Source organism: Acipenser ruthenus, chromosome 11, assembly GCF_902713425.1.
Source record: "Acipenser ruthenus chromosome 11, fAciRut3.2 maternal haplotype, whole genome shotgun sequence".
Taxonomy (NCBI): Eukaryota; Metazoa; Chordata; class Actinopteri; order Acipenseriformes; family Acipenseridae; genus Acipenser; species Acipenser ruthenus.
This window is the reverse complement of record NC_081199.1, coordinates 7,327,709-7,353,659: the sequence shown is the minus strand read 5'-3', so window position 1 is coordinate 7,353,659 and position 25,951 is coordinate 7,327,709. Positions and strand designations below refer to the sequence as shown.

Here is a 25,951-nt window from a genome sequence, read left to right as displayed (position 1 = left end):
TTTACTGTAAAAGGTGATTGTTATCTACATTCCTAAATTATTGTAACTGCTGTAAAGCTGTACTGGGCTGAGTATCACCCAGTAGGACATATATTAGTTTGAGTATTGTAATCATGTGTTCCAATTCCCAACTCTAGCTGGTCCCCAGCACAGCACAGCACAGCACAGCAGCACAATTTCTAACAGGAAAGATTTCCTGCCTCTTTGTTTTATCTCCTGTTTTTACTTAACCCTTTAAAACAAAATGGAAATGCAATTCTCTCTTTTTCACAAATACAAGTATGTTTAAATGTGAGAGTTTTTCCATGTTTGAAAAGCATTTGAACCCTAAGTTCAGTCAGCTGGGAATAGTAAAACCCATCCCCTTGAAACACTGCCCTGCAAAGGGAAGAGCATCTCACCGTTGCGCTTTCTCATCCTTTCCCAGGAGTTTGAGATTGAGTTGGAAGGCTCTCAGACCCTGCGGTTACTGTGTTATGAGAAGTGCTACAACAAAACCAGAATCAACAAAGAGGACGGCGAGAGCACAGACAGAATCATGGGCAAGGGGCAGATCCAGGTAAGGCTTCCTTTACTCACTAAACCAGGCCTTGTTAGCTGTCCAGTTTGTTTACAGTCTCTATAGGGTAGTTTACACTGCATACACACCAGCTTCCTCCTTCCTTAAAGTCTTCTTTCCACCTGCAGTGCTTGGAGGTTATGGGTTTTACAGGAAATGCTAGAGCTGGGTTAAGGATGGTTGTCTTCATGGAACTCAGTATTCTGTGTTGCCGAGCAAATCTCATCTTGAAGGCAGCTGTAATGAATGCAGTGTCTTGTCTAGGGGTGACAGGACAGGCGGGGAGCTGTCTCAATGCAGCGGAGTGCTGTCTAAGCGCTGTCTCTCTGGCATTGCGCCTATAAAATATCCACATCGAGGGATAAAGGCAATTCTAACATGGTATGGATTCAAAATAATGAATTGGGACGGGGGGGGGGGGTCATTCTTTCCATGAGACATAATAAATGACTGCTGATGAAAACATATTTGCTCTCTTAATGTGAACATGGAAAACGACTGCTTTATTTCACAACGGGCCTTGCTTTATTTAGCAGTGTGAAGAGTTTATACATTCAAATGTTCATCCGTTTGTCTACTTGACTTCATTTCTTATAGTTTGACCTAGCTTCACATGTACCTGCATGGACCTCTCAGAACTACATTTCCCATCATCCTCCTGCTCACTGGTAAATCCATCTCAGTTACATATGTGAGCAGGAGGATGATGGGAAATGTACTTCTGAGAGGTCCATGGGGGTACATGTGAAGCCATCTTGAGGCAGGGAATGCAATTTAAAAGTTTAAAAAGTGGTAAAAATGTAAATTAAAAAAAAAAATTAAAACAATACACACACCTTAAACAGTTGTAGCAACACATGGGAACATGTAACACAATAAAATAAAAAGGTCCTTATGTACCCTTTAAGCCCTGAGGGTGTGTGGCAGGGCAGAAGCCCTGTTTATTGTTTATCAATGTGGTAGTAAAGGCTAATGCCCAGCCTGCACATAGTAATTCTTTTGTTGAAACCTTTTATTTTGGCCCTCGTGCCAGTTTGTTCCTGTTTATTTGTTGTTTTGTTTATTAAATGTGCACTCTAGTGCTTAAACTGCAGCTTTCTGTCTCTGGGTCTCTTTCCTGCTGGTAACAGCTTGGGCCGTGACGCTACCCTAAACAAACTAGCACGATGGCCAAACTAAAAGGTTTAAACAAAAATCACAGCACAAACACTCACCCCCAAACTACTCTTAACAATCAAAGGATTTCTGGTTCCTTTTATACATGTGGCCACTCCCCAATTAGCACCAGTTACTTAACTGGGGAATGGCCACACCTGTGATGGTTGGCACGGATAGATTTAACCCCATCCCTGCCAACCTTGCATTCTCATACACACACTGTTTACAGCAGTATGGGTTCTGTCCCGTCAACAGGCTCACAGTGGTGGGCGGTTCTTCATATCCCCTCTGAAGATAGAGAACCCTGGGACCAATCTGGTAACTATAGCCCTATTGGGATTAAACTGATTATTGGGTTTGTCTCGCCCCTGTTCACAAGCCACAGTGTCAGCCCCCAGGTACATGTTTCAGACTGGTGTCTAGACTTGAGCTCCAACCAGCTGAGAAAGGAATGCTGCAATCAACCTGCACTAACCTGGAGGGCAGCTAAAAACTATGAGTTTTAAATTCTCTAGAGTATAAATAGTAAGAAGATTTTTCTTCTCATCAGGAAGTGCACAGTAAATTCATATTAATTCCCAGGAGCCACAAAAGATAATTGCCAGTTTGTTTCAAAAGAGCTGTAGCTGGCAGCTCCTTATTGGAGATTATAAAATGGTGATATTTCATGGTGTTACGGTAAACTTAGAAATACTAAATTTAAACGGAATAAATTCAGTAGGAAACATTTTGTCTTTTTTCAATGTCTTTTAGACTTCTTGTCTTTGGTCATTGAATTTATTTAGTTTATTTTAGTATTTCCAGATTCAGCATTATTGATTGTTTTATAGGTATGCATGAAGCTTCAACCTTGACTCATCCTCATCGTTTGTTCTCAGTATTGATTTACAAAGCACCGTTCACACAGACATCGTGTGAAACTAGCTTTTTAATGCTGTTATCTTTGCTTAGTAGCACCTGTCAGAAATGTGGATGAGGTGTTAAAATGCCATGGCGACTTGCATTTGTAATTGGTTGGCTGTTTGCATGTGTTTGATCAAAGTTTTCATGGACGTTGTTACAGCCTTGAACACTCAGTCCTTGTAGATCACAGAAGGAGAGTGTTCAGGTTGCTGTTTATATCCTTCGCATGGGATACGTCTGCACCTGGTTTAATCAGACCCTTGTGTTTACAGGAGCTGGCTTCTTCTTAATAAGTCTGTTAGACAGTAGTCACTGAGCAGGCTGATTCAGTGTTGGATGTGTGCTGGCTGCCCTGTGTGGGGAGACGGGCCGTCGTTGCGGCTGCAGGGAGGCTCAGAACCTTGCTGTTTCCATGACAACGGTTACCAACGGGGACAGAGCTGGGGGCAGGAGCGTCGCAGGGCAGGGCCCTAAGCTGTCAGAGTGACGCACCTGAGGAGACTTGCTTTTAAACAAAACTTGTTTGTTATTCAGGAGATAATTTTAGTCCCTATTGTTAAGAGAAGCTCATTTTCAATCTGGAGTTGTGTCCCCTAAGAAAACTGCTTCGGTAATTAAGATGTTTTGCCAGTAGAAAAATAAAATCGGCACTGCAAGTATATGATATGATGAATCGTTCAGCAAAGTGATCTACGTGGAAAACAATAACAACACTGTGATAAATAGCAGGTACTGTAGACTGACCCAGTTTAGAACAGACCCTGTTCAGATTAGTAATTTCTTCTGATCACAATCTGTACCATATGAAAAATGCCACATCTAGCCTTTGTTTTATGTTTTTGATACATACATTTCATTAAAAAAAGTAAGAACACTTTAAATTAAAAACTCAGAGATGGCTGTAAATGTTTTGTACACCACTTATAGGACGATCTTGATGGATCTGTTATCAGCAGGCATTTCATTAGGATTGCATGGTTTGGATTATAGATCAATTCGGATTAGCGACAATTTACACAGTTAACACATTATCATGTAAAAATGTATAATGTTAAACTTCTAAACCATTTTAAAACTCAGCAGTTCCTTCTCACATGTGCAGATGTTATCCAAGATTAAAGTAGCATTTAAATGCATCCAGCATTTCTAAAGAGTTCACCCTTTCTGGTATCTGGGCTTCATTATGTGAATATCTACCCTTTTTAGCATGCATTTAACTGCATTCTGGCACAGTCCATCCAATTGTAACAGCGTTGCCATTGAAACATTCTGATTGTCAAGTATCTGCTGGGTGAATGAAGTAATACTATCCAACACAAGCTGTAATGGTTTGTTATGGTCTAAGTAGACCAATGGGATAGTGATATATTGCTGGGACTGGCCAAAGTGGGATTAATTGATAAACTCCATCTTGAAAATCTACTCTAAACCCATGGCAACTCAGCAGGGTCTTGGTGCAGGGGCCGGTAGATACAGACTCCTACATTGGTACGTTGAGCTCCACTTGTATGGAGTCCAGCCTATGAATGAGAATCCAGCTGGCAGAGCCGCGTGACGTGGAGACAGGGAAGGAAGCTGGGTTTTAATGGGAAGCTGAGGCTGTGTATTCCACTGGCTCTGAGCTGTGCTTCTCATTGCTGCGAGGAGCCCTGGATCTCCCAGCACATCTGTGCCGCTGCTGCAGGCACTCATTTAAGAAGATTAAAGTGCTTAAATATGAATAGGAGTTGTTTGGAAGCCTGTGCGTTTGACTGAAGAGTATTAGAACTGAAAAGATTTTGCATTGTTTTGATGGTGTTTGTTTTTTAAGAGGCTTATATTTTATTGAGCAAATGAAGAACAGTTTTTTTTTATTCTATCACTATATACTGGTGTGTGTGTGTGTGTGTATATATATATATATATATTATGACAAATAAACTGGCCATATCAAAAGTAACTGGACACGTGGATAGATTTTTGAAATTGTATTCCTAATACTGTGTGCTATTTTAGATGTTATTTGATAAATTCCCAATCCAATATTATTATGTCTGGTCTTGTTGCCAATTGATTACCTTTCTAAATTAATTTAAATTTGCATTCAGGAGAGACAGTAGAAGTCTATTAAGATTCAGGCGGAGCTGTGAAGCCAATTGAAATATTGACTGTCATGTTTAAAAAACGTCCAGCACTGTCTAGAGTGTATAATGCAAGGAATATATATACTGTATATATATATAGATAGATATATATATAGGCCAGTCTGTAATAGCTTTACTTTGGTTGACATCATTCATAATATAAAGGAGTCCTACAGTACATACTGTGGAAAGGTGCTGTATGGATGGGTTATAAGTACCATTGTTAAATATGATGGATAAGGGTACATGTTTAAAACAATGATATACATGTGTTTGCTCATTTATTGGGTACAGTATCTACTGTGCAATATCTCTGAACAGCAGGCTTATGAACTAATATTTTATACAGTTACCAAGTTTTATCCTTTTGTCTTAAGGATGCGAGCCATCCTCAGTTTACAGGCTTGGAGATAAAAAAAATATATATATAGATCCATTATAGATTACATTTCCATCTAATCCAGGCAGTGTTTATACAATTATCTACTTCCAGCTCCTGTTGTACTGAACCTTTGACATCATTAGCATGATACAATCGCAGGAGAAGCAGTTTTGCTTTGTGTGCCTGTGTGTGTGTGTGTCCAGTCAGCGCTGCAGTATAGCCTGTGTGTGTGTGAATAGGAGAGCATCCTCATCGAAGCATTGTTCAGGGCTGCTCAGGGGATTAGGGAAAGGGTTAAGCTTCTAAAGAAACCGCATAGCAAACAAGCAAACAGGAGTGTGCAGCCCGGCTTCTTCGAAGGATGCACCTGACACTGATGAAACAGGGCATTGTTCACTCCCTTCTGCCACCTCTGTGTCGGGCTGCTGGCAGCTGCTGGTAATCAGGATAGAGGAGTCCCAGGATTTAAACTGTCCGGGTATTAAATCTCTGTATCCCATCTGGAGTGTGTGGCACAAAGGCGGACCATCGGGAATGCCACACAAAGGAGACAATCGATCTGCTGTGAACTCGAGACTGAGAGACTAGGGTAGCTGCTAGTGGATGGGGTATTGGAATACTGCGAAGTATGCCTGTGTTACTAGAATAAGGAGACTTGCTGCGCAGCTGGGTTTTAAAAAGAGCACCTTTAGGGGCGTGGTTTGTAATTCGGAGATTGTTCTCTGCCTGGATTGCTGAGGAGAGACAGAGCCGGGAGGATGACAGGAGTGAGGGTGTCAGATCCCTCCCTGGAGGAGACGTGCAGCCAGTTTCAGCAAGGCTGCTCCATGGAGGGCGAGGAGCCGCCCGCGGGGAAGAAACGCTCCTGCACCGGGGCCAGGCTGTGGGGTCGCGTGCGGAGCAAACTGCTGAAGCAAAAGGTGCCGTTGATTGATTGGTTTCATGTACAGTAATATTAATGGCTCCGTAACCAGGGGCTAGTGAGAGAAAGTTTTGTAAAGGAGTTGATTTACTGTAGTTGATTCTGTTTCATTTCTTCAGCATTTAAAACACCTTATGAATAAACGTGTGAACTTGCCTGCTGTTAGGTTTCTTCATTATCAATTAGCACAACATTTGTGTACATATGTAAATATGTAATGTATTCTTACACTTAACAGTTACTAGCATTTAAAGCCTAACATATTTGACTGCCGTTTAATGATCACGATTCATTTTCGGAGGTGTTATAAAGGTGTACCAATTGTCATTTAATAATAGTAGTGGTTCTAGATGCCGGAAAAAGCTTTTAATAAAATGACTACTTTGCAGAATGTCTGCTTTTCCCCCGCCCTGCGGCACAGCCCCACAAGACAGCAGTTGATGTCTTTGTTGTGCAGCTTTGAACATCTGTATTACTCTGGTGGTGGGGCTTCTTTTAATGGGTATGCTTTTGTACAGGTTAGAAGTAGCCTCTTGTATCTCCTCACAGAACTGAAGAGAAATCCAGTAGTGCAGTGTCATTCAGAAGAGGGTTAGCGGTTACTGGCAACTCCTTCTGGGTTAATCTGACTAGCTAAGTGGGGCACAGAGATGAATCTGCTAAACTCTCCTACTACTACACTTGGGCTGTTCATTTAAATTGCAGATGTGGAATCCCAGATTATCTGAGGGGTTGAAAGCAGGCATAAGCTCCCAGATTCTAAATGACTTTAATGACCCTTTCTTTACTTATTTATTTATTCATTTATATTTTATTTGCATATGTGTATGTATGTTTGTTGACTGGGGAAATAACATGTAAGTTTAAATCTGTTTGCGTGGTTGATTTATTTTGTTAGGCAAATGTATTCTTTAATGTATTAAACACATGCTCCCTTGAGAAAGGTATGAACCATACCGAAACACTGGCAGCTGGCTCTTTTGCATTCCCCCTGTTGCAAGTCAGATTCAGTCCCAATGGGTACAACTGCAGATCTGACAGGCTTAGGAACACTCTCAACTACACTAGCAGCCAGCCCCGTCTTCCCTAAATTTAAATAAGAGGCAGTTATCAAAGCAGAATGGCCAGGTATCCTCCTCACACTGTAAACACATTGCACACCGTTTTCATACAGTGAACTAAGAAAATATTGCATTAAACACACAGTCACAAAGCATGTTTTAAACTCGCTCGCGGCTGGTTTAATAAACAAAGGTAGTCCCTGATTAGTGCCGGATCCGGGTCTGAGGAACCAGAAGCTTTTGATGTTTTCAGATCAGTGGATAAGCCGTCCCAGCTACTACTGTATATCCATACAAGAAAATGCCCTCAGATCCTTTCTGCCTCCAGAAATTCATTTGTTATCATTACCGCAGCAGATATTGTATGGTCGACCTTGCCCCTAAAGACGTGTCTCTGCGTGTGTTATCTGAGTGTTAATAATGGATGGGGCGTGGAGGCGATGAGCAGGCCCCGGGTGATTGCTGTGAAAGATGGTGTTTGCTCTCGGTAATGGAGTTGGAAATGCAGCACACCTAATCACACAAGATAAATAGTGATCAGCATGCTGTTTGTGGAGAGAGAGTGAGAATGGAAAAGGTCAGCCGGGCTCGTGATGGAAGCAATGTGCAGAGAAATAAACAGGAAAGCAATTTAAAAACCTTTCATATCAAGATATTTACAGCCCACCGAATGCGACTGCACTGTGCCAGAGAAAACAAGCTTTGGGAGATCTGATTATTATATGGAAGGCTGAACGGATTATGCAATTTACCGGGCCTTTGAATTGAAAACCACTTGCGTTATCTCTGTGTTATTCATTTCTTCCTAATGCTAATTTTAAAGCAAAAAGCATTACTATATTCATCCACCAGGTGGCACTATGCAACTAGGTAACATCAGAATTCAAGGGGAAGTGTGTTTAGTCCTATTACCATTAGCATGCCTATGATGTTCATTTATAAATATGTATGTCGAAAGATTACTATATAGTGAATCGTTTGTCTCTACTCCAGTCACTTTTTGCATGACCACAGCAGATGCCTTTTAAAAGTGGAGTAATTCAATAGTTTTATAGTGTTTAGGGTTAAAGTTATTATTATTATTATTTGTTTATTTAGCAGATGCCTTTATCCAATGCGACTTACAGAGACTAGGGTGTGTGAACTATGCATCAGCTGCAGAGTCACTTACAACTACGTCTCACCTGAAAGACGGAGCACAAGGAGGTTGAGTGACTTGCTCAGGGTCACAAAATGAGTCAGTGGCTGAGGTGGGATTTGAACCGGGGACCTCCTGGTTACAAGCCTGTTTCTTTAACCACTGGACCACACAGCCTTCTAAGTTGAATAGCTTTCGTAGTTTTCAGATTGCTAGCGGGCGGTGATGATATGATGAGATTTATTCTACTTCGTTCCTCTAGAATACGTGCTGTGGGTTTAAATGCAACATGTGGTTTATGTTCATTTCAATGGTTATATAAAAGGTGCTTCTCAGTGGAACCCCCCTATGGAGGTCTATAGTTCCCTCTACAGTAATTACCTTTCTTGTTTTCCCCTCAGCTGGATCCGCAGGCACTACAAGACAAGGACTGGCAGAGGACAGTGATATCGATGAACGGGGTGAGTCAGAAACATCGCAACGCTCTTGTCATGATTCCCGTCAGGGTTAAACAGGTCCATGAATGATGTTTGATATTTTTGCTGTGTGGTCAATTCTTCCCTCGATTGTGGAAGTCCTGAGATCTGTTAGCCTCCTGTTTGACAGCAGAAATGGATGTCACAAAATACAATCTTAAAAACTATACACAGCAATCATTGTTTCACACAAACTGAAACATTTGCACAGATCATCATGTCTAGTGTACAAAATAAAAGGGAAGTAATGATCTGAAACAAGAGCAGGTAGTCATCAATCATAAACCTACATTTATTTGAAGACATCAAATTGTACATTTCTAAATCCTTTTGGATACTATTCCTGGACCAAGGAGCAAAATAATTGAATGCTCTTGTTATCAATGAGAACTTTAGAACATGGAATTCATAAATGAATAAAGCCTAACAACACTACAGGATATCATATCAACGTAGCATGATAATTTATCCCAAGATTGCTTTATAAACAAAGGTGTGTCATTAACAGTCCGTCTTTCACACAACACAACAGCAGCAACCCCAGCAGTGCCCACTCCTTGACTGTGCTTCAGGGTTGACTTTTTGAATGTGATTCCTCCTCCAGATTGAGGTGAAGCTGTCCATGAAGTTTACCAGCCGGGAGTTCAGCTTGAAGAGAATGCCATCTCGAAAACAGACCGGGGTCTTCGGGGTTAAAATCGCCATAGTAACCAAGTGAGTAAAACCTGTGTTTGTCTTCCTTTGATAAACCTTCCTCTGCCCTCTCAACTTTATCAGTATCGCCAGATAGCAACCAGAATGGCAGCATTAAACTCCATTACAAAGCCTTTTGGCGTTTGACTTTCGTTTAATAGGTCAAATTAAGTAATAACTACTCCAGGCCCTGAATTCAGGTTTAATTAAACAATTTGGGACAACATGGTCGAGACAAACAGGGTCGACTTTACCATTGTTTAAAAACAAAATTACAAAAATCACTTCAGTTACAATATTCAACCATCAGGTGTCACAGAAAATCCAAAGAAAAACAAAGAGAAAAATAAGAGGTTTTTGTTTCTGTAGTTTCCGTGAGGGAAAGGGGATCATTAGCTCCGGTATTTAAAATCACCTCACACCAAAAAGGAAAAATCGAAGCACTTCTGAAACAATCCTTCCAACTGTTCCTGGAATGAACGGAGGTCTTTTCTTTTCAGACCAGAAAGAAAAACAGGAAAAGGATGCTATTAAAAGCATAACCATGAAAACCATGATTACTTTTGAACTAGAAAACTCTTTGTGGTCAGCTGCTATGCCGGGACTCTGGATATTGTTTCTGCAGAAAGTCCACAGGGTCATGTTCTCTGTACAGGACCTCCTGAGAGCAGACTTGCTGGATCAGAGCCCCAGTCTGTTTAATCCTGTTAGGATACTTTTTTCTCATTATCTCAGTGCAGCCGCGGGGGCCCAGGGAAAGTGCTTTAATGATAATAGCATTTGGAATAGACAGGAGATTATTGAATCTCCTCTTCTGTAAGTACACAGCTGTGATGAGCAGTGTATACCGTGCTAGAGATAGACTGGTTACAGGAGGGATAAGCAAGGCTTTCAAATCAATTGTCAACCTTATCACTGGTCACCCTTTCATTAGGAATAAAACCTTTCTTTTTTTTTTACTTTAATTTGGTGTTATTAACATATTTCAAGCACACCTTCTTGCTAGTAACGGATCAGGTCCTATTTTCTAAATGCAGCTATGCCACCGGACCCACGTATTCTTAGGGAATTCTTCAGCACAAAAAAGATCTGCTTGTCAGTGTGTGTCCCTATGTCACAGTTACATTTTCACTTATGTCTCAGGGATGGAAATAAGACTCCCATTACATAGTAGTTTGATCCAGTCCTAGTTTTACTCTGAGTTTAATGAGGCACACCTGAGCTTGTTACCTGTACACTGTGGCTAATCAAGCTCGTATTAAAAGCTGGAATGGGTGACATTGCCCTGCAATAGGTTTCTTATTTCATCCCTGTATCTAGAGAAGTGCTCATGATTGTGATTATACCAGAATCTGAATCTGTCTGTCTGTATTTCACAATTACATTTTCACATGGACATGTAGAGGATGCAGGTCCTTGTGATCTGCTTTTTCTTAATGCTGATCGCTCTAATTTTATATTTACAGCCGTGGCAGAGAATGTATGTTACTAAGAAACTTTTAGAAAGTATTAAAATGGGTTGATTTTAACAGACTTTGCAGTAGTCCTATGGGTAGTACTTATAAAGCCTGATGGCGATACCTGTTACGAGATCTGTTAGCAGAGCCCTTATTGTTTCTTTTATCCTTGAGGAAAGCTGTACTGCTCGGATTAACGCTGCCAATCTAATGAGATGATGATGATACACATCCTTGTTTGTAAACAGGGAATTTCCTATGATAAACGACTATAGAGATGTGTAATCAGTGAACTTAACGGTGGCACATACAAATGCTGCTTTACTGTAGATCACAAGAAGTGGGACATCTGTATGCCTATATAATGAAGACCCATGTGTCTTGCAGTGCGAGTACAGGGTCGTGTAACAGATGGAACAGGGTTTTTAATGTGCTTGTGAAGCAGCACTGTCACAGTAAGAGTTTAACATATGGGGCGTCTTCATTACCAACACAACCATAACCGCTGAGCTGGATACATAAACCATGATTTGGGCATTCCAGACAGGATTTTTTCTTTGCCTAATGGAATTCGAATGGGTTACTAGGGAATACATCCCAAAAGCTAATCTCCCCTCATTAGCATGTGTTTAAACCAAGTGGCTGTTTGTTAGTGGCCTGTGGGGAACAAGACAAGGATGTAATCCTCGTCCTGGGGGAGGAGCTGGTCAGTTTGGTAACGCTGTGCTCTCCCCCCTCCCCAGACGAGAGAGGTCCAAGGTGCCTTACATTGTGCGTCAGTGCTTGGAGGAGATCGAGCGGAGGGGCATGGAGGAAGTGGGCATCTACAGAGTGTCCGGAGTGGCCACTGACATCCAGGCCTTGAAAGCTGCTTTCGATGCCAGTAAGTGTCTGACTGAAATTCTGAGCATCCTGTTTCATTTGTAGCAGTTATTTACTACACTTTCCTGTGCTTTCACCCTGGTATACCGCTGGAAACTTTTATAATGGAAACAAATTAACATCAAAAACTAAAGCTTTGCCCCAAAACACATGCAATCGATTATATCATGTGCAAGTTTATTTAAACAAAATAAACAAACAGTACAATACATATTTGAATATGTGACATTGGGCCCTGCAGTATTTTCCTGTGTACAGGAAGTCACAACTGATTAGATTTGGGTAGGTCAACAAAATTCTACTATTATCATGCTTTCTGTAATTACTCGTTTTTTCTTTTTACTATTAAGTTGCATTGATTGTAATTTTGCTCGCCCCTAAACTGGGCTTTATTTAAAACAGTTTTTAATCAGGGAAAGTGGGAGATCTCTCCCTGTTTTCCTAAGTGGAGTGTGTTTGTTTTTCTCCCAGATAACAAGGACGTGTCTGTGATGATGAGCGAGATGGACGTGAACGCCATCGCGGGGACCCTGAAGCTGTACTTCCGAGAGCTGCCGGAGCCCCTCTTCACTGACGACCTGTACCCCAACTTCGCCGGGGGGATTGGTGAGTCCCTACACTGGACAGGCCTCAGCTCAAAAACAGGTTGCTGTGACCTACACTTACTCACACTAGTAGGTGGTGCTGAAATTGGCACAGCATAATTGGTTACCAACAGCAGAGGCCATTGATGTTATTTATTTAAAGCATAGACTATGCTATATACCAGTTAAAAATAGTAGCTGAAAGAAAAATAAATGAGTATTTAACTGTTAATTAGTAGCTTACTAACATGTTAACTAGTGTGTTTATTGTTCTGTTTTTGTTATTGTTCAGCTCTTGAGTGGATCAGAGTGGGTTTTAATTTGTTTAACGATATTAGTACGTAGTTTATAATATAATACTACAGTATATATTAGAGATAATAAACAGCTGTCTGCTTTCAGCTCTGTCTGACAGCGTTGCGAAGGAGAGCTGTATGCTAAACCTGCTGCTGTCTCTACCGGAACCCAACCTTGTCACATTCCTCTTTCTGCTAGACCATTTGAAGAGGTAAGGTGCTGTTCTCCAATCCTTGCCCTTTTAAATCATTAATTAATATCTCAATTGGCCCTGTGGCGTTAAATCTGTACCATATTACCACAGTTAAGTTATAAAGCTAGCAAGAAGCAGCTTTCGGTGGACTTAAATTACTGTAATATCCGTTTGATATTCGTGAAACTGTTCTTAATCAACAGTCCAGAAAAAGTAACATTTTGAATATTAAACTTGTATTTTGTTCCTAAGTAAAACATTCTTTAAGTGAGTTAAAGCTTTGTGAGTCGGGTTTTTAAAGGCTTTGATAGCTCATTAAGGTCTTTCTGTCCTAACTGTACGTTGTCTCTTTGGTCTTGTCTCTCAGAGTGGCTGAGAATGAAATCATCAATAAAATGTCCCTCCACAATCTGGCCACGGTGTTCGGGCCCACGCTGCTCCGCCCCTCCGAGAAAGACAGCAAGATTCCAGCCAATCCCACGCAGCCAATCACCATGAGTGACAGCTGGTCCCTGGAGGTCATGTCACAGGTATCCCTGCTTTTGTCTGGCCCTCCTAATCAGCATGTTCCAGGTCTATTTGAACCAACAGAGGTTACCGCTTAGCATGTTACAATTATATATATATATATATATATATATATATATATATATATATATATATATATATATATATATATATCGTTTTCTTTTTATTACATATACACAAGAAATCAAGATTGTGCCACCTTCGGTTATTTTTTAATATGACGGCTGCAGCCAGAATCTCAACCTAACAGGAGGGTAACTTGAATTTTAGGAATAGGGAAAACATTTGTACATTTGTGAGAGAAAATAATTGGCGAGGAAAAGCAGCAAGTGCTTCTTCAGTTTTTACAATAACTCCTTACTTTACCTTTGCTGGGGGAATCACCTGGGGGAATACATTGCTCAGCTGTTACTCTGGAGCGTTTGCCAGGAAAAAGAGAATTTCTCTTCTAAACATCACGGTGTGTCCAGATCACACTCCCTCTGCACTGTTGCAGGAGGGAGCATGATCTAGACTGATGGATTCCATTGCAGCACCTTATACTCCCTCTGTCTCTTTATGTCCAGGTCCAAGTCTTACTGTACTTCCTGCAGCTGGAGACCATTCCCACTCCGGACAGCAAGCGGCAGAGCATCCTCTTCTCCACCGAGGTCTAGCCCTGACTGAGAGCACTCGCTTAATCTGAGGAAGTGGATCACAATCCAGAGGACCGAACAACTGAACTGGTGCGGAACCTCACCATAGCCTCCAGACTGCTTCAACCTGAAGACGTTCTACATGGAAAGAGACCTTGCTATATTTTTCGTAGTTGGAACCAGGGACCCAAAGTTGTGTACATTTTATAGCCACTAGAGGGTGTTAGCGAAGCGTTCAATAACTGAACAAGATGGAAGAAAAGCTTAGAGAAAGCAGTGTTCAATTCAGGTGCATCATAACTTGATTCATGTATAGTCTGATGGAAATGCATTCCATGCCTGGAAGATATTTTTGTTTTGTTCGAATTTTTTTTAAATGATTAAGCTGTACACTAGAAAGAAGATAATTTAAACTAGAATAAACTAAACAAATATTCCCTGTTCGTGTTTTAGGTTTGTTTTGAGAGTCACCTAAATGCATAGGTGGTGGACAGTTCCGATACTGTATGATAGTCTTTTGTAGCGTGTTAGTTCAACTGCAGTGTCGTAAGTTACAAAGTGCACCATACATGGTATAGTATATTTAATACGGCCGAAGTCATGGTCAATCACAGTTGATTTAAACAGAGAGATGTATATTATTTGAAGTAACAGAGATGCTAGTAGACTGTACTTGAAATTCTTCAGTGAGCTGCCAATGCCCACCTAAACAGTAAGTTGTCTTAAGTATCACGTGTAGAGTCCGGTATTTAAGACAAACCCACAGACCGTGCACTTTAATTTTAAAATGGATTTTTCTTTTAATACATGCACACCAATTTTCCAACAGATGTAGCCAATATCAAAAAAGACTCAAAGGTAAACAAAAACACATTAAAGGGGGAAAAGGTGCCACAATATCCTTTTTTTTTTTTTGTTCTAGTGGGAAGGGAAAAAATATAAGCTATATAATACTATAGTGTATACTAAAAAAAAAAGGTAAAACCCATCATATCATATTTGAAAGAATCAAGGTTTCTTTGTATAGGATACAGGTGAATGTTTCCAGTTTATTTTAGCCTTTGGCAGATAGAGAGCCCAGTGGGGTAGCGTCTGTTCCAGACCTAGTAATAGAAGTCCTGTATTCATGTACAGTTCAGATTGTTATAGCATGAGGGCACGGGAGCTTGTTAGAACAGGAGCATACCGGCTCACAGGCATACCCTGTTTAAATATACTCACATGAAGAGACTCGGTAAAGAATTGTGTGTTGTCAGTACAGTTATTTCCAGAAATCCTGTAAGGAGGGCAAAGGAGGATTACTATAGCATCCTGTAGTATTGCCAAGCATTCTGTAGTAGGCATACAGTATATCTTTGAAATTAGAACTATAATATTTCGGCAGTACTTTGAAAAGTGTGTTTTCGAATAACATCAAGGTTTTCCGAATAGTTTGGAGAAAGAAATGACACAGAAAATCTATATTTTAGCTTCTCCTTTTTTGTTTTGCTTGCTCAATGACTACGACTCTTGGTTTTTATTTGAAGTTTAATATGAAGCACTGCCAAAAACGTTGTGTAGATTTTATTTTCAGTTTGTTAAAATCAAACGTTACGGGCCTAGCAGTTCTGTGCCGTATAACAAAAAACCCAGAGCAATCCCTTCTTGCGAAGTTATTGTAAACTGTGCAGAGGACCAAGGTAGAAACTAAATGTGTTCAGGAACATATCTTGGGTAAAGATATGCCTTATATTTAATGGAATATATTTTTTTACAGTTTGTCTTAAAATAATAAATGCATGATAATATCCGTCTAAACTAAAAACTAGAAGTGATTCCTAAACTGAAAGCCTGGGAACCTGGAATACGGACAACAAAAGAAGCCTCTTTCCATTACCTGGAAGTAATTTCAAAAGCTTCCTGGTTATTGTGGCAATGCTATGTGTGTTTTCTCATGGAGACTATCATTTAAAACACACACAGTCTTCAGTCTTGAAGCCACTAGTTTAGGGCTGTGCAGGGAGTGTATATCTGTGCTTGACTTGGGGCACGTTTCCATTTCTCAGTTGTTTTTTTGGGGTATTCTTCCTCTGTGACAGAGTGGACAGTTCTGCTCCTGAGAGGGAGAGCTTGGGGTATCCCACACAGTACTGTATCTGTATGTGTGTTGGGGGGCTGAATTCGGCTAAACAGAACCTCTACAGGGCTGTCGAACTCAAGTCAAGGTGGACTGTGTACAGTTTATGTTTTAAAACAGGCCAGATTCTTTAAAGAGTGAGTACTGTAGCTTCAAATACATCTCCCTGACTATTTTACAGTGTTCACATGCTGAGTTCTGTTGCGCCCATATTGAGTTCTTTTAAATCCGTCTTTACCTGTCTTTGAGTGGCTTGTCTAAGAATCCTGGACTGCACAGCCTTCTTCATTCAAATCACGTGACGATGTGACCTTTCACCTCTAGAGCGGGAATCTACAGGATGATAAGAACTCTAGTATCTGAGCAACAGAACCCTGAACCACTCGCAATGATTTACAAAAAATATCAAATAGTCAGGGAGCTATAAAGTAGAAATGAAAATGACATTGTGTTTACTCTTTTACTGGTGTAGCTTGATACATATTAATTGCCATAGTATAGACTGATGGGGCTGTGAGGGAATATAGCTGCACTGAAATGACCCACTAGAACATTTGATTGTGGGGAGAGATGTATAAAGATGGCCATTAATACATTACAAATTGTGAGAAGTGCTGTAATTTCTTATTTGGTTACCTTGAGCTCACAAAGTACAATAGCTAGCAACTTTCACCAAAGGGATGCTGCAGTATATATATATATATAGTGTGTGTGGTAAACGTACTTTGTAATCGCCCTGTATATGTATATATAGTTTGTTTTCTGTTGACCTTTCTTTGCTGGCAGTTTGCTGAAGAATAACATGAAAGCAATACCTAACTGTGCCAATTTACTTTACTGTCCTTTCTTCAGAATATAGAAACATTTAATGTTAAAATACGGGGTGTTCCGTCAGAAATAAATAAACGCTTTTTAATTATTTTGCTATTATTAGTAAGAAATGATTGCTATATTAGTACAGTGATATCCTTGCAACTCTATTTAACATGCAGGCATGTTGATTTCACTTTTTTTTAATTTATTTTTTTTTACCTTATATTAAACCCAATAGTAGTTTCTGTTGTTTTACCCAAAGCTGGATATTTTGGGCGGGATGGTAAAACATTATAATGTTTAATAATAATTGTTGAAGGGCAAAACTGGCAAACTTAACTGCCATTCTCCTTTGCATTGTGTTGATGCAGTATCTCTTGTAAGATGCAGTCTGTATCCCCTGCAGTACTTTTCAGCAAAAGTAAATAGAAAAAGCCTCTGTATATTCAACACATGTTAATCTGAACCCATGGAATGTGGAGGATGTAATGACCACGTTGAATACAGCTCATTTAGATTTGTACTTCAGCTTTCTGACAGTAACATATTTCAACCCAAAATAAGTGAACTGAAGGATGATTTCAATATTTTCCTTAAAAACATATTTGGTGTCTCTTTCGTGAAAAAAAAAGTAAATAATTTAAGAATCCAACACAGTTTATAATATCATATTGAGGGATATGCCAACATTGTGTTTTTTGGTGATAAAAAAAGAGATACTGCATCTAATACTAATATATCTCAGTGATTCAGTGGCATTAGCTATAAGGGACTGTGCAGTCTATATTTTATCCAGTTAAGATGAACTTTGATTTAACAAAATAAGCACAGCTAAGATTATACTAATCCTCAAAACATTTCTAGCATCTATACTACCTTTTAGACCAACACAAAGTGTTGATTTATTAGCAAAATGTCCCTTTTTTGCTGCGCTGTCCGTGCTCTGTAAGCTGGTTCACTTTGTGTGATCCAGTAACTTGCATCTTAGCTAACCTCTTTCTTGCTGGAAGTCTTAAGTACCAGAACAATGTTCAGGATGTCATTTCATGTTGTGTTTTTCCTTTAGCCTGTACTTCAGTGTTTTCCGGTGACTTAGCACTCAACAACCATGACATCAACTTCTTACTCAGCTAGACCTTGCACACTGCACCAGGGCGGTTTATTAGTGAGTAGCAATTTTAATAAAGTGGTCAAACTGGACCACTAAGAATCAAAAACAAAAAACACAGCATTCCAATAGAGCATTCCTATAGCCGTTATGGCATGATTATTTCATTATTGCACCATACAGTGTTTTTTAATGACACTATAGCGCTGTCACAGTTATAGCGCTGCTGTAATATTGATTTAATTCAGCTGTTTATTTATGAATGCAGGGTGTTGCTAACACTGCCTATAAAAGTTGGTCATATTTGTTTTTCTTTACATATTATACCCTCAAATAGTTTAACTGCAATTTTAGACCAGGAATCCACACAGGTGGAAGCAGTATAACTACAATTAGAGCAGCCAGTACCTCATTTTGGTATATATTGCTCGTTTGGTTTTACTAATTACCGATATGTGTTGCACCAATCTTTCTTCAGTGGTCATTGTTGTGTTACTGGAGCAGCACTGTGTGCTTTAAAGATAGTTTCAAGTGTGAAACACTCACTAATAAACCACATTAGCTATTCAGATGATTCGCCTATCAGTGTTTCCGTGTTCAAATTGTATAGCTTTATATATTTTTTGTAACTTATCATTCCATATATTTACTGTGAAGCCACACAAAATAAAAAGAAAGATATTTGAAATATAGAGAGCACTGTTGGGGTACATTATATTGTTATTATTTTACATACTGGAAACGCATGGGTGTATTAAGAGATATTTTAATGAAGTTTTTAAAAGAAGTTCTGTACAATAAAAAGAAAATATCCCTCTGGCCCGTTAATATTTTCTAGTTTGTTTGTTGTTTTCATACCTGTCATAAAACCTGTATAGCCCAGGGTTCTTGGGTTTATTTATTAAAGTATGAATCGAAATTAAATGATATAATTTAGTAATAATGACAATTATAACGTGTAGAAAAGTTTATTAAATGCACATATGTGTTCTTGCTTTCTGTGTTCAGGATACACTTTGTAGGCAATAGCCCTGGCTCTGTCTAACCACATTCTGCAAATTCCTGTAAATGGTTCTTTTGTTCCAGAGATTTCTTACTTTGTGTTGTCAAACTCTACTATCTGAAGAGGATATGTATGGGGCAGTGAAGGGGATACAAATGAATGTCTTTTTATTATTTCCTTTTGTTAAACAATTGTGTTCTGACAAAATGTAGCTGTAAAAAAGGGATAACAAACACTGTACTTGGAAGGAAAAAACTAGAAAAATCATTCTTAAGGCGTTTGTAGCCTGTGTTTGTACACCAAATGTTAAATAAAAACTCCTGTATATGTAACTCACTGTCTCCGTCTCTCTCTGAACATTTTAAAAACTACACATGGGGTTGCAATGGAAATAAATGATACACAAACTCTGAATCCAAAAACCACATCACCCACAATCATTTTGTTTTCATATTTCTGATTTATGGATGCAGCTACAATGGTCTGTGAGATACACCCATAAAAATGTGGCAATATAGAGAGAGGACTGACACAAATTATGGAAACGACAAATTATTTACACAACTACTGAGGATAGCGATTTTACTGCATATTTTTCCTCACTCTGATCCTTTACTTACTAAATACCTTGGTATCCCTGAATAGTAAGTGGTAGTGGTAGTATGTGGGTCATAATGTTTTTATATCGATTCCACACAAGTGGAATTATAGAATAATACTGTACAACAATCTCGGACAGAAACACATAACACAACAATTCAAATAAATGGAACTGTAGGGAATCGAATCATTTAAAAAATATGATAAATTATCTCCCGATTTCAAATCTTCAGCTTGTGATCAAAGCACAGCATGTTATAATGAACTCTTAACATCTGATTAACATCTGTGAATACACTTTACACTCACTTAACAAAGCAGCCAGACATCAAAGCTCGAGCCCTACCCACTTTGTACCGCAAAATCTGAATATTAAGGGATAAGGCAGCAATGTACATATGAATACGGACTAGTGTTACGTCCACGCACCATGAAACAGGCATTTTTTAAAAATTCAAAATCCAGAAAATGGTTTTGTGAATTCAATGTTTTTCCATTTCATATTCATATAAAATGGAAGGTGTGCCAACCAATTCATTTTATTCCTTCTGTTTTACTTTTAAAAAAACGAATTAATAAAACAGATGTCATATTCTCTTATATTGTACAATCCCTGAAACTGAGAAAAAGTGGAAATTAATTGTGTATAACATTTCAATGAAGTATTTATTTTGGACAAATAAAAAACATGACATACCACTGCATACACAGAAAAAAAGCAAGTGGAAACTGTAGAGTCTTACAAATCATGTATCTAAAACATTAATTTGCAAACCGTCATTTTACCTACAAAACCCTGGCGAAGCACACCATGTATCCAATTCCAATCAGTCAGTGTCCCATGATTCCAAGCGACTGTGGAGTACTGGCGTGGTGACGCTCTAGCATTACAGCGCTGGTCTGCGCTCTAGTCTAGTGTCTGTGAAATCAATCAGGAGCAAACATGAAAACGGGATACTAACAGAAACGCAGAACCGAGCCTGGAGGAGAAAACACAAAGAAAACGGGATTTTTTAATTACGGGAATACACCACGGATCGGACCATAATTACTAAAGCAGAAGGACCCTCCAAGGTACGCTTGCAACGCATATTTACAATACAGTCACCACCTAGCATCCAGTGCTGAATATACAGATAGGCACCGACTATACAGTTTTAAATTTGAGAAACGCGATGCAATGTGATCACCCAGCTAGCTGCAGTGTAACGTTTTAAACACAGAATACTGCCTGTTTACTTTTTGAGTGGCAAATCCATAGCAGTACAGTTAGTTTAGACTGCTGTCGAGCCGAGTCGTCTGCTGCTGCTGCTGCTGCTGTCGCTTGTACGGCAGCGAGATCTGTGTAATATTGTTTTGGGTCAAGACTTCTCAAGTTTGAACGTGGAAATCTTGCGTACAAGTACAAAACTGTACGTATTTATTTTGTTTTGCATGTGCTGTAATATAGAATAGATGTAGTGGTACTTTCTCCTGTGTTTTTTTAATGTAGCTGTACCGGGGTTGGGATGGTGGTCTTTCTCCAGTTGTCTACGTTAGACTGTAGTACTAGTTTTATGGTTGGCAAGTTGAAGTGACTGTATACCAGACCTAGGTCATTTAATTAATCGCTCCACACATTATCATTTATTCTACCAAGTAGTAATGATAGGTACAAATACACATACTGTATATAACGTTTAATGCTATTGTTTACAGATTAAGTTGTTGTAGCTGTTGGCTTGGGCAGGTATGTGCAGGCGCCCCAGCCCAGTCTTGTGTGGGATTACAATTGTTTTTTTTAGCAGAATATGCTTTCTTCTAGGTTTTTGGGACATGGACAAGGAGATCTGTGATTACTGTACTGGAGGTGTGATGTATTGTATGAGTAAGATCTTGCAATCTCCTCCCTCTTTTTCTGTATGATCACTTTTTTGGAATTGCTCCAGTGTCATGGTTATATACAGATATTATGTAGCACATTGTATACTGTAGATTCAGATAAAGCCCTGGTGAAAATCCAAGGTATTAATGTAGCCTGTATTACAGGTTTTTAAAGGGTTTCAACGGAAAGTGGGAACGTTACAGTTAAGTATGTCAGTTAAGGTTATTGATATGCATATTTGGTTAGGTACTGATGATAGATGTTTAATAAGCTCAGCAACTGCACAGTAAACATATTGTTTACATCCTGTTTGCATTTGATATTAATAGGTTATTTAAAATAAGAGCATGACTCAAAATAACACACCTGGAGTAACCATTGTTACACAGTTAAAATGGGAATTATTAACATGTTGTAAAAGAGAAAGTACTGTTCTTTTACCTTATGACTAGTAAACATTCTACCTGTAAGGTCAATTATATGAATGATGAAACTCACAAAACTAATAATAAATAAGTGTTGAGGTTTTCAATAATTGTTACATGCAGTCTCTTAAAGGGTACTGTTTTGTGACTCCCAAAAAATAAAGAAACAGCCTTGTATTATCTTATTTGTATCCTTTGTGCTGGAACCAGTTCTTAATGTCTCCCCCATGGTTCATGAGTGGAAATGAGACACACACCTGTCTCATAAGAAACTGTACCTGCTGATGTCACGTCCCAAGGCAACTTCTGGTTTCATGACTACATGCATCTTACTGTATTTATCCCCACCCAATAGACACTCTACTGTAAAAGACTGAATGCACTGCCTTGCTTTACAATTAAAAATAACATGTAGAGTCACATTTTATGGGTTGGAGTCAAAAGGCGTTTAAAGAACTCAGCTGTTGACATATTTCTCCTCTTAGCCACGTAATTGTAATTGCCTAAGTTGCTGTTCAAAATCCATGGATTCTTTGCATTGTGCTAAATGTCTGAGGCAGTACAGGGCTGTCTGCTTTTGGACTTGCACACTGATGAAACTGTCTGTCTGGGTTTACATTAAAAGCTACTTACAGTGTTTCTAACTGCACTGTCCGCATGTTGAATGTAATGTGGAATGACGTAATCTGCTGTGTCGCTTGTTTACGGTATGAAACTATCTTTTAAAACCATACAAATAACGTCAATTCTTGCAGCTCATTTTATGGCATACATTTGAATTCCTGGCTCCATAAGTCAGTGTTATGCATAGCAATTTTCTGTGTTTAATTGGGGATAAAAGTACAGCAAGACTACCATTCACAGTTTTGATTGTATTGTTGTACAGCACCTTGCAGTGCTCCTATTTCTAAAACCAGTTATTCAGGCAAGCACTGTTGTTGTTTTGTTAGTATCTCCATGGCTGGTGTTGGTTACAAAACTGGCAAAGTAAATCAATTGGAATACCAAATGAGCAGGAAATGGCTTGAAATAAAATGGTCCTTTTTGGTGTAAAAGGGTCCGTTGAACAGAGTGGTGGCTGCTCTGATTACAGAGACTGTGCAGAACACAAGCATGGTTCTTTTTTGGCAGATGAGCATCGCTGCAGCAGTGCAAAAGCCTGTCATAACCCAGCTGTTCTGAATGGGGCCCGACGAACAGAATCTCTTGCGCAACAGGATTGACTGAACTGATTGCACTGACTGCCTGCTTAGGAAAAATCTCTGGCTGAATAATTTGAGGTTCTTGGAACTCGTTGCTTGTTGTTTTAAAGAGAAATAGAAACTCAATCCACGGTTCTGGCTTCCTTCGAAAAAGATCTGTGGAATTTCTCCAAACCCTTTTTATGTATTTATTTTTTTTTAAACAGAAAATACAATATAGGGTTCTATTAAAAACGTACATAGTTACTGCGGTCCTGGAGGAGTGGGGGGAAAGGCACAGAGCCAGTGCATTGCAGAGATGGTGTTTGTACAGCTTCAATCAGTATCTCATGGGACCCTATGACTGACTGAGGGCTTCCACCCAATGAGTCTGTGTAGTGCTGTCAATCTACAATAGTAGCCCAAGTGTTACATTCTCAAAAACCCAATACATGTATCCCCAGTCATGGAGAACTGCTTTTTCAGGTGTCAAGGAAGAGAATAGTTCTGTATGTGAACCCCCCCCCCCCCTCTCCTCTTGGTACTATCTGCCAGCCCCCCTGTCCAGGGACCAATGAGCCACATGGCTGCCTTGTATAAACCATGGTGGTCATGGAATTCTACTGTCCATTTGTTACACATCTCTGATGCTCTGTGGTCCAGCTGCCATATGTACGGGACATACATAATACATTTCTCTTGTTGTGCAGCCTGAACTTCAAAGACTAGCTGTGTATTGTGCTGTAATTGGCAATGGCACAAGGATTTCACAGGAGGAGTTATCCTGCCTGCCAAATAGGAAGAGACAACTTTTCACTTGTGGCTTACAATGTAAATGTATCCAGACTATTTAATTAGCTGACCTACCTATTGTTCAGTGCCACACTGTGTTTTAAAACATTATTCATCCTCCAAATTAAAGGTGCAGGAGGTCTTGTAGCAAGCCAGTGACATTGTACAAACCTCAAAACTCGTACATGTTTGTTAGCTTGGAACCCCTTTTATCACCTGTGTTTGTTCTGACTGTATGTGTAACTGCAACATGAGCATTTTCATGTGGATTATATTAAGATCTGAGAATGAGTCTGAATTGTGAAGTGAGGCTTTGCTCCTATACACAAGTGACATAAAGCTTTGTGGTTTAGTCTGTGTGTTGTAGGTCCTCCTGTAGCACTGCAAGGAAAATGTTGGAAGGGAATGATGAATTTGGCAGTGTGTCCCCCTTCCCCCGCCCCTCCCAGTCCCAGGGGTGTGTAGAGCACTGTGGGATCTGGAGTGTGTTGTCACTGACCTGATTTACCAGGCCTGGAGCTTCTATTGTGAGAGAGGGCAGTGAGCTGCGGCTGCTCCAACCATACAAGACTACTGTGGGGGCTGTGCTGCAGGGAAAAGGGTTTGAATACAATAGAGAAGGTTGATTTACACTCACACTATAGCTTTATCATTACGCTGTTTGTGTGTGTCTATGAGCTCTGTAAACCACAGTGTACTGTTGTAAATAAACACATCTGCAGTACTACTTGCTCAAAATAGTTGTTTTTGTGGTTTGCTCACTCCAGAGTTTTTAAACCACTGGCTTAATATTAGTAGAGATCCCGTCAAACCATGTTACAAACTCAGCTCTACTCACAAGCTCACTGTATAGGGTGGAACTGGGAGTCCTGGTACAGTCCTGTATGCTGCTGTAGGAGAGAGGCCAGGCCAGTGTACTGTATCCTCCCAGTCCTGTTTCATGGAGTTAGTTCCTTCTGAAAACATTGGTTTCCTGTCAGGGCTGGGTCCCTGACCCTGTGGAATTCTCCCATGGCGAGGGAGAGAAGGCAGTCAATGGCTCTCGCTGTTTCAGAACTAGCTTTAATGCTTGTTATGCACTCGGTACTCTGAGTGATTTACTGGAGAGCAAAACAGTTGAACCCTTGTGAAGTAAAATGACACCTGGTCTCCGACTGTCAGATTTCCTTGGGAAAGCCTATTGGTTACATTCACAAGCAGTGCAGTGGAGCCATGTCAACATGCAAAGGAGTGTGTGTGTGTGTGTGTGTGTGTGTGTGTGTGTGATTGATCTGGCTGAGTGATGCATGCTGAGAGACATTCTTGTTCTGTGTCGGTTGCTGTACTGTAACATTTTGAACCCTGAGTTTAAATCCAGCTTTCCACAGCCACAGATGAAACAGAAACACCAGTTTGTAATGTCTTCTCTTCACTTGCATTGGATTGCCTGATAACACAGGGAGTGATAGCACACTGATTCTAGACACTACAAGGGACTGCAGGCCTATTATAAAGATTGAATGATTGCAGCTTGATAACGGGAACCCTGAACAATGCTATGAGTTTTGCATAGAAGAATGTCTTGCATACATCTGTTTTTCAATAACTTTGTTTTACAGGCACCAAAATCCAGTGGCGTTCTGTCCCAAATAGAAAAATAATCCCGTTCAGTATGATGTCAGTAAAGTCTGAATTTGATTTGTGTGCTGACATTATGTATACTACAGTTTGAATTTACTGGTGTGCTAAAGTTTAAGAGTGCAATCCTGAGTGACCACAGTGAATGTGTGCCGTAAAACTAACCGCTGTACAGTGCCGTTAGCGCCATTTATTTAAAACCAACCAGGTCAGGGGACGGTTGTATCAGACTGGCTGTCCCTCACCCAGCCCTGCACTGTTTTTGCATGATCATGAAAGCTTCCCACAGCATCAATCCAATTAACCATGTGGTTCCCAGTCCCATTCTATTCATTGGGGACCAATAACTGACAGTCTAGTGGGGTTCATTTCAGTCAGTGTTCTGTGTGTGTGTGTGTGTGTGTGTGTGTGTTTTTTTTTTCCAGTACACGCAAAACTAAA

General features: G+C 39.8%; 2 protein-coding genes across 3 annotated transcripts in view; both read left to right on the top strand.

The window, feature by feature from the left end:
• Window positions 1–19,363, top strand: part of LOC117426819 (breakpoint cluster region protein-like) — a 102,582-nt gene extending 83,219 nt beyond the window's left edge. For both annotated transcript variants that reach the window (XM_059033194.1, XM_059033195.1), the window contains exons 16-23: window positions 428–559; window positions 8,648–8,707; window positions 9,327–9,436; window positions 11,616–11,755; window positions 12,226–12,360; window positions 12,741–12,846; window positions 13,196–13,358; window positions 13,923–19,363. In XM_059033194.1, coding sequence (XP_058889177.1) covers window positions 428–559; window positions 8,648–8,707; window positions 9,327–9,436; window positions 11,616–11,755; window positions 12,226–12,360; window positions 12,741–12,846; window positions 13,196–13,358; window positions 13,923–14,012 — 936 coding nt within the window. In that variant the 3' untranslated portion in view covers window positions 14,013–19,363. The remainder of the gene's footprint in view (window positions 1–427; window positions 560–8,647; window positions 8,708–9,326; window positions 9,437–11,615; window positions 11,756–12,225; window positions 12,361–12,740; window positions 12,847–13,195; window positions 13,359–13,922) is intronic.
• Window positions 19,364–20,465: 1,102 nt separating this feature from the next.
• Window positions 20,466–25,951, top strand: part of LOC117426914 (cytospin-A-like) — a 64,251-nt gene continuing 58,765 nt past the window's right edge. Inside the window, exon 1 of the mRNA XM_059033187.1 lies at window positions 20,466–20,705. The gene's annotated coding sequence lies outside the window, so the exon portion shown is untranslated. The remainder of the gene's footprint in view (window positions 20,706–25,951) is intronic.